This window comes from Elephantulus edwardii, unplaced genomic scaffold (assembly GCF_000299155.1).
Source record: "Elephantulus edwardii isolate Elephantulus edwardi_28Jun2011 unplaced genomic scaffold, EleEdw1.0 scaffold00012, whole genome shotgun sequence".
Lineage (NCBI taxonomy): Eukaryota > Metazoa > Chordata > Mammalia > Macroscelidea > Macroscelididae > Elephantulus > Elephantulus edwardii.
The window spans coordinates 15,526,870-15,536,645 of NW_006399762.1; the positions used below are offsets into that span (position 1 = coordinate 15,526,870).

The 9,776-nt window shown below is 38.6% G+C and overlaps 1 protein-coding gene across 1 annotated transcript in view; it reads right to left on the minus strand.

Moving 5' to 3' along the window:
• Window positions 1–317: 317 nt before the first annotated feature.
• UGT8 (UDP glycosyltransferase 8) overlaps window positions 318–9,776 on the minus strand; it is a 122,813-nt gene continuing 113,354 nt past the window's right edge. The window contains exon 5 of the mRNA XM_006881070.1: window positions 318–982. Coding sequence (XP_006881132.1) covers window positions 619–982 — 364 coding nt within the window. The 3' untranslated portion in view covers window positions 318–618. The remainder of the gene's footprint in view (window positions 983–9,776) is intronic.

The window sequence follows — 9,776 nt, forward strand, 5'->3', positions numbered from 1 at the left end:
ACCCTGCTGTTGATCTTTTCATTTCCTTTCTCAGCATTTAGCTTTGAAGGAAAAAATGTTCTTTCAAGGTAGTGTTCTAGGCTCACACACATAATAATGCTAGGAGAGAAACATTTTAAATCTTGCCTTCTGATTCATTCTTGTACATCTTGCACCTTCAGCAAACACAAGAAGCAGTCGGCTATAGTTCTCTTTATAGGAGACACATACATACACACGTAAAAGAGCACAAGTGCACATACCCCCTAACACACGCAACTCTGATGAGAAAAGAAACCATTTCTAACCTGGGACACACACATATCAAGACTTCTAACCTGGGACACACACATATCAAGACTTGAAACTATGGTCTGATACGGTCACTTAATTGATTTAAATAATTAAGGCTTCTAAAAGTTTCAGTGCCACAACTCTCTACATCAGTACTTGGAGAAAGACATTTTTGCATTTTAGGCTTGTGCTTTTTACAGCCAGCTTAATTCCACATCATTAGTAAGATCTGATAAGAGAGTGTTAGAATTCTTTGTTGACATACTTTAGTAATTATTAGACTAAATTATAGTGATAAAAATCCAATGAGTGAACAGATTTGTTAATATCACCTGAACTGTTGGTTCATTTTACCTTTTTTTCGTGTTTAATATGGCCATTTCTTTTGTACTTGCCATTGAGGATTCCATTGTGGTAGTGTCCATTAACTGTGCTATGCTTATTTATAGACCACAGACTTTTGATTTTTCTGTAAATAAATTTTGTCACCCAGGACAAGAGGAAGTAAAACAAGGCAGCACCAAGCAACAGCACAAAGGCAATATCCAATAAAAAATATTGACAGAACGAGATTTGATGAACAGCGGCACGTAGGTGATGGGCTCCATTGTGACGAAGAATGTAATCGATCCAATAGATAGTCCGATTGACAGGGTGACCAGGTTGATCCTTGTGAATTTCTGACAACTTCTGAGCCCTCTGCCGGTAGCTGTAGAGTAGGGGCAAAGAAAGAAACAAACAAAATGAGCATATGTATAAGTAAAACTCCTTATGATCAAGTAGGGACTAATTGACACATGACCTACCAGTGGGCTCTAAATCACATTCAAGATTGTCTGTCTCTCTTCCTCAGAGATATTGATGGATTCAAACATCCAGATGTATAGCCTCTGGACTGGCAGAACAACCTCTACTGACACCAGAGCTTTCTTAACATAGATTTTACAAGGTTTTTATTATGAATTTCCCACTTCGGAAACTGGGAAAGTAAAAACAATGTCCATTATGTATTTAGTATGTGTACCCTTTCTCTATACCTATTTAATCTATCTGTTGGACAAATAATTAAAGAAGCTGAACTATGAAGAAGAATGTTACATCAGGATTAGAAGGAGGACACATTAAAAACTGGCATTGTACGGTTGACCCAAACTTGTCTGCAGAAAGTGAAGACAACATGAAGCACTTAATGCGGAAGATCAAAGAAAACAAAAGTCCTCACGAATGGGCCAACAGGCAACATCACGGTAGATGTAGAAGACTGAAGTTATCAACAATTTCATTTTACCTGGATCTACAATTAACACGCATGGTAGTAGCAGTTAAGAAATAAAAATTGTGCTGCACTGGGAAAATCTGCTGTCAAGAATCTTTCCAAAGTGCCAACGTGCAATGGTGCCCATTTAAAGACTATGGTGTGCCACATCCAAACGATGGTTCTCTCAATTGTTTCCTATGCGTATGAAAGCTGGACCATGAATAACGATGACAGAAGAAGAAATAAATGATGCATTTTAATGGTAGTGTTGGAGAAGACTGCAGAATACTCCATCAACTACCAAAAGAACAAAAAAGTCTCTCTTGGAGGAAGTAAAACCTGGATGCTCCCTAGAAGCAAAGACCGTCAAACTTCTTGTTACATTCGTTGGGCATGTTGTCAGGAGTTACTAGTCATTGGATAAAGATGTTATGCTGAGAAAGGTGGAGAAAATGACTCCTCTACAAGATAGACTGGAATAATGACTATGACAAAGGACTTAAGCATGTTTGAGATCAAGAGGAATGGCAGGATAGTGCCAAGGTTCAGATCTGTGTTCCACAGGGCCACTATGAATCACACAGAGTACATTATAATAACAAGGTTGTGCAAAGTCCTTTCAACATATTACCTTACTGTAAACCCCCCTTCCCCCCAAAATAAACTAAGCAGGTAGGGGAAACAGAAGTTGGAAAGACTTAGTAATTTGATGTTAGTCATAAGGTTGAGATTCAGATTTAAATTGTTCTGAGTCTGTGCTCATTCCACCCTAATCACTCCTCTTTTATACACCTTGGTGGTTGTTGGTTGTTGTTGGGTTTTTTTTCCCCTTCACCTGATTTTATATTACCATTAATCAAAGAGTCTCAATCATGGATGAACGTGAATATTAGATTCTAAAAAGAGAATGATACAGGGGGAAAATGCAGAACTCAAATCCATATATCTGACTTATTTTTTAGGCAATGATACTCAGTTTTGTTTTAATTTAAAATAATCTTAAAGTGTGGCAGGGCATGAAGTTAATAAATATACTGAGTACAGAAAAACTGCAAAGAAACTCTGCTGGCTCTGAGGCTATCCACAGTATTGCATGCAATGAATGTAGATATATTTTAGTGTATGTATTTATATATGTACTCAAAGGCTCAAATCCATCAGTTATTCCACAGGAGAAAATGAGCCATGCTCTCCCATGTAATTTATTGTTAGGTGCCATCAAGTTAAGTACAACTCTTAGCAACCCTATAAACACAGCAGATCTGAATCTTATCCTATCCTGTGCCAATCAATCTCACAATCTCTGACATAGTCGAGCTTATTGCTACAGTTACTGTGTCAATCCACCTAGTTAAGAGTCTTCCTCTAGGGTGGGGTGGGCGGGGAGAAAAGTGCAACAACGAATGAATGGAATTCCAAAATCTCTGTAGATGTTCATTGAAATAAAAAAAATAAATAAAAATGAAAAAAAAGAGTCTTCCTCTCCTTCACCATCCCTCCACTTTTCCAAGCATAATGGTCTTCTCCAAGGAACAAACTGGCTTGACCAAAAGAATGCGGCTCTTTGGGCAGTTCGTAAGCTATTCAGTACTCTCCTCTAACTCCACATGTCACAGGCATCAATTCTTCTTCTGTCATCCATATTCACTGGCCAGCTCTCAGATGCAGAGCAAGTGATAAAAAGACCATGGTCTGAGTCAGGTGCACCTTCACCCACAAAGTAACATTGTTGTTCCTCCGTAATTTGGAGAGATCACTGACTGCAGACTTTCCCAGCACAATACGTCTTCTGATCTCCTGATTGCTTGTGCCATTTGGCATCATATGATCTATGATCTACTGCTACTGCAAATATGCTGGATGGTCAGCTTTGAGTAGGTTCTGACTCAATGGTATACAACAACACATACATACGTATGCATGCTCAGAAAATCCTAAAAAACATGAAACTAGGGAGAGGTATAAAACTGTAAGAAGCAACACTCAAATATTTCCCACTAAATAAGTAACACAAATGTGGTCAAAGGCAACTTAAAAAAAAAAAAAGAGAACAAAAACCAAACCTAGTGAAACTTGGGGAGGAGGAAGGGAAAGGCAATCCCATCAGGTTCTAATTCTCCCAAGTTTCACTGTATAAAGAAGATAACTTTAAAAAAATCACCTAACGTGGGCAATCACAAAAATGATGTAATATGGTGAAAACATTTTAATTTAAAATCTGTAACTGTACATTCAGGTGCCAAAGTCCCTGTGACATGGTTCATGTTGGACATGCACTGAGATTCAGTGTGGATCCTTCTTCCCTCAAAACGACATCTATAATCTTCTATGTTTTCCAGGTACAGAGAACTGAGAACTTAAGAGATACTTATAAAAAATTTGAATCCAGAATCTTTCAAATGTTTAACTTTGTTCTATGCTACTTGTTCAAATTTGGCTTATGTTATTGTTGTTGTTTTTTACTTTTTAAAAAAAATTTTTAATTTGTGTGTGTGTGTGTACCGTCAAATCAGATTTGGTACAGGAGGAGACTGTCCCTCCTTCTCCAGCCCAGCATCTGGTGGATTCAAACCATGCACCTCAGGGACTGCAGTGCAGCCTCTTGCCACTAGGCCACCAGCGCTCGCCTACTGTCTGGTTTTAATAACAGCATTACTTTTTTTGAGCAACTCACGTTTATCTTTTTTTTAAACAATTTCATTTTAACAGGTAAAATTCTGATACCATTAAGAATTTTGACAGTTTGCATAACATTTAATTATACTATCAAAGTAATGTTGTTTTGTGCTGTTAAGATTGAATCCACTCATAGCTAGACCTCCAGAAGGTTTCCAGAGACTGTAAATTGCATGAGAGGAAATTGTCCTTAATTTCTCCCATGAAGAGCTGGTGGACTTGAACTGTGTACCTCTAGGTTTGCAGTGCTACTCCCTACCAGTAGGCTACTAGAGCTCCCTTTTCCTAGTAAAAAAGAAACAAATACAGTATTTCTTGTTGACTTTCTAAGTCAACTTACACACGTGAAAGTTCATGGGTATAACTGAGAGCAGTTGAATAGCTGTGAGCTTCTGGAAGAAGCATACACTAGTCATTGTATGGAGGTAAAGGAAAGTATGGGAAACCAGCAAATTAACTAAGCTGAATTGTTCGACTACAGAGCAAGGCAACAGTGATTAAATTATGCATGAATCTGTATCTACATCTGTTATAAAAATGCCTTCTAAGGTAATTTTCCACCTTAGGACTTTTCATGGGACGTTCTAGTTCTTAAATATGACAATGTGACTCACAGAAGAATAAATTGAAAGCGGTAGCCACCATATGAATTCATTTATTTTTATCCATTCATTCCTATAATAAATATGCACCAAGCAGCTATTAGCCTAAGATCCTGGGATAGGTAGCGTGAGAAAGAGCACATCTATAAGATGTTTATAGTGTACAATAAGCTTAGGCTAATTCAGAGCCAATCTAACAGCTGATTAAACCTGCAAATTGCCACAGAAAAGAAACAGGAACATTTGGAGAAAATAAGCAATGTTCCACCTGGAAGGATTAAAGGTTGTGACTTTTTTTTTTAGCTGTGCCTTGTTAAGGAAGAACATTTGAAACAGATGAAGGAGAGGCTTAGGAGCAATATATGATTAGATATTATTGTCATGACTCTAAGAGTCTAGAATGAAATCTGCATAGTGGAGTGGCCAGGCGAGGGATTGTATAACAAGGAAATTATTTTTTTTTTAACTTGTCAAAGAGAGAAGCAGACTGGCAGGTAGGGGTGGCAGGGAGGAAGTGTACAACAATGAATGAATGGAAAAAAATTCTTTTTTTTTTTTAAAAAAAAGGAAGAATATTTGGACCTGTGAAGACCTGTTAGGGCAAGAAAAATGCATGACATAGAACAAGTTCATCTGGAAAGTATATGTTCTTGTTGTTATGCGCTGTTGAGTCACCTGCAACTCATAGTGACCCTATGCACAACAGCCCTAAACCCTGTTCTATCCTGTACCAATCTTATTGTCTCTGACACACCTACCCCGATTATCCTAGTCACTGAATCAATCCATCTCATTGAGGGAAATAGCATGAGGAATATTTTGGTTAGAAGGCTAGAACAAAAAGACAAATTATTTGGCTCACTGGTGTTCTCTATGACAAGGTAAGTGGTTATCTTTGAACCAAGAAGCCTTAAAGATCAGAGAGGCAGGTTTATTGAGCCATACCTTTAGGAATAAACATAAAGAAGGGAAAATACTGATGCTGGGAATAGCACTGGAGAGATTTCATTAACAACTCAAGAGATATTTCCAAACACTGATAATAAAATCAGACAGGTGGTGCAATGGTAGGGATGTTATAGTAGAAATGATTTAAAAGCCAAAGAGGAGAAAGTCAAAGGTAAATGGAACCGTTTTAATGTAATTGGTTCACAACTTATCTGAAGAGGAAAATACGGTACATGGGGGGACAGGGCCTTGAACGTTTCTCTTAAAGGGCCAGAAAATACTGGGAATATACCCCAAAGAGACCATAACTGACATCCAAGCAGATATATGCACACCCTTGTTTACTGCGGCTTTGTTCACAGTAGCAAAGAGTTGGAAACAACCTAAGTGCCCATCAACAAACGAATAGATAAAGAAGCTGCGGTATATTCACACAATGGAATGCACTGAAAACCAATGAACTCATGCAATATTATTCAAAATGGGTGACCCTGGAGGGCATTATGCTGAGTAAAGTATCTCAGTCACAAAAGGACAAATACTGCATGGTGCCACTGTTGTAAAGCAGGACTGACCTCGGAGTTGGGAGGAGACAGAAGGATGGGTTCAATAATGTATACTGCATTGAAACAGATGAGAGAGAAAACTGTTTCAGAGGGAAAATTATTAGGTATTTTTGTCATGACAGGAGTCCAGAGCACAGGCTGTATAGTGGAGTGAATCTTGGGGGAGGGATTGTAAAACAATTAAAGAATTTTTCTTTTACTTTTCCAAGAGTGTAGTGTACTAGGGGGGAGGGATAGGAGGGGAGAAAAGTTCAACAATAAATGAATGGAAATCCAAACTCTTTGTCAATTTTCATTGAAATAAAAAAAAAATTTTTAAAAAAGAAAAAAAAGGGGGGCCAGAAGAGTTAAGAATGTCATAGTCCCTCACCACCCTAGAGTAGAAAGCAGATAAAGATACCATAAATATTCCATGGTGCTTCTAGAGCCACACCAAAAAGAAGAGGTTCGTGTACTCATTGTTGATTCACAGACTCACAGTTGTGATACTGATAATGGGGTTAATTAGGAAAGTATGTTGGAGAGTGGGGAGTGGGCAAAGAATACCCAATACATAGCCAGGTTTTAGACAAGCAGTCCCAACGTGCAATTCCTCAATTAGTCCAGTCTCTGGTTTCAGTCAAATAGTCAAATCCAAATCATCCATCAAAGTCTACCTCAGAGCAGTTAAAAGTCAGCTTTTCCTTCAAGCATCTTGCAAGAAAAGCAAAAACATTTAACTGGCTTTTATCTCAGGGCTCTCCTCCTCACATCTTGCCATAGTCTCTCCACAGCCATGCATGGTCTCTCCACCACCATCACCAGGATTTTCACCACCAGGGTCCTGCTCTCATTGGGGTCCTGCTCTAGTCACTCTCAAGTCTTATTGTCACAATTCTTGCTGCCACAAGTCTTGCCCATCTCAAGTCTTGATGTTCATTGTGGGAAGTATTCTTTTTTTTAATCCTAATTCCATAGCTATTGATAATTTGCAAGATCATATGTCTGCAACTAAAGTAGATTGAAACTTGAGGAGACTAACTGTAATGGCTTAAAAAAAAGCCAACTTTTAGGTTACTATCACACAAATGTAGAGTTATTTCCTCCCCAACCAAGTTTAAAAACAAAACAAAACAAAACAAAACAAAACAAAAAACCAAACCCAGAGGAGGTTTGGGAAATGGCTACAGTTTGGGATGTAAGGAAAGAAGAGATCCCCAAAGCAGCTAGAAATGAGAAGGTGAGATTGCTGTATAATCACCTTTTATTTAGGTGAAAAATCTACTCAAATATCTATAAATTTCTTTTATGACTGGTTTTTATGTGAGTTCTCTCAACAGTAAGTTTTAACAAATAAACGAAGTACAACTTTGAGGGCAGTTCACTGCAAAATGGTGCTACAAATTGAAGGCAAGAACAAGTATGGCTTTATTATTTCCAGGTTTCTTTCTTTGGTGTTATATAGAATCAATTTGGCTGCTATCACAGCCTCACTGTTATATAATTTAATTGTTGTTGTTGTGTATCACAGAGTCAGAATCAACCCACAGCTGACTCAAAGCTGATTTTCAGAGGCAGTCCTCACACATGCAGAGATTGTCCATCAGACTCTTACAAAGCAATTGGTGGATTTGAACCATGTGCCTTAGAGATTACAGTGCAGCTTCTCACCACACAATATCCATATCTCCCTATATGTAATAAATTTAATTAGAAATTAAAACAACAACAAGAACAAATTCATTGAAGTGTTAAGAGGCTATATTATGCTTGTTTTGGAAGTCATCATTATTTCTGATTGATGGCAAAAAGTAAGAAAAATTGCTGTACCTCAAAATTTTGTGAAAATGTGTAAAATTATATCTTTAAAACATCAAAATGAAACATAATATAGTGGAAAATAAAATCCAACTCTCTGAGAAGAATGGGAATCCCAGAACACTTGATCATGTTAATGTGAAACCTATACTTGGACCAGGAGGCAGTCGTCAGAACAGAGCACGGAAACACTGCATGTTCAAAATTGGGAAGGGCGTACGCCAGGGATGTGTTCTGTCTCCATACCTTTTAAACCTGTATGCAGAACAGATTATCCAGGAGGCTAGGCTCTATGAGGAGAAATGTGGGGTCAAGATTGGTGGAAGATCTGTCAATAATCTGTATTATGCAGATGACACAACCCTGCATGCTGAAAGTCAGGAGGACCTGATGCATTTGCTACAGAGCGTCAAGGACTGCTGCCTCCAATATGGATTGAGGCTCAATGTCAAGAAGACAAAGATTCTCACCACTGGACCAACTGGCAGCATCGGGATGGATTGTGAAGAGATTGATATTGTTCGCAGCTTTAGTTTGCTTGGCTCCACAGTCAACACTCTCAGCACCAGTAGCCAGGAAATTAAAAGGCGTATTGCCATGGGAAAGTCTGCTGCTAGGGACTTCTCCAAAGTCCTGAAGAGCAGTGGTGTCACTCTGGAGACTGAGGTGCATCTGATACAGGCCGTGGTCTTTGCAATCACTTGTTATGCATCAGAGAGTTGGAGAATGACTAAGGATGAAAGAAAGAGAATGGATGCCTTTGAGCTGTGGTGCTGGAGAAGAGTATTGAGGGAACCATGGACTGCTAGGAAAACAAACAGATTCATCCTGGAAAGGGTTAAACTGGGTGGCTCCTAGGAGGTAAGGATTCTGAGGCTCCGTCTAACATACTTTGGACATGTTGTGAGGAGAGACCGGTCCTTGGAGAAGGACATCAGGACATCATGCTTGGGAGGGTGGAGGGACAGCGCAGAAGGGGAAGGCCTTCTATGAGGTGGATTGATTCAGTGACTGGGGTAATCACGATGTGTGTATCAGAGGCAGTGCAATCGGCACAGGATAAAGCAGAGTTTAGAGCTGTTGTACAAAGGGTCCCTATGAGTTGCCAGTGACTCGACGGCACATAACAACGACAACAAGAACAACAACTTATATTTGCCAGGTGTAACTCTACTCTGAGGTTGATGTTCATTTTCAGATGATTCGTGAGGACACTTGGCACTTGCTCTGTCCTTATTGCTTGAAGGTCTTAAAAAATGGCAATGCATTCCAGCCGCATTACATGAGACACTGGGTACCAGTCATGAAGAATTACCTATTACTATTTTTTTTTCACTTTAATGACTGCTGATGAAGGATTGAACAAGAGAAATAATTTTGGTGGAAAAGATAATATGCACTTGTTTGCAAGAATTTCTTGACTCTCTATTTTGTGCTTTATATTGTGCTAGATGCCAGAGATTTAGTGGTAAACAAGACAACTAAACAGTATAAATGAAGTTTATATTCTCTTTCTTTTGTGAACTTGCCTTGTCTGATCTTTTTGACATTTTCTATGGTTTAAGGAAGAATACAACAAAATCAAAATTATTTGGGTTTGTTCTGAAGAAGAAAAGGAACTTTTTTCAGTCCAAGCAACTCGACGGCAGTTAACAA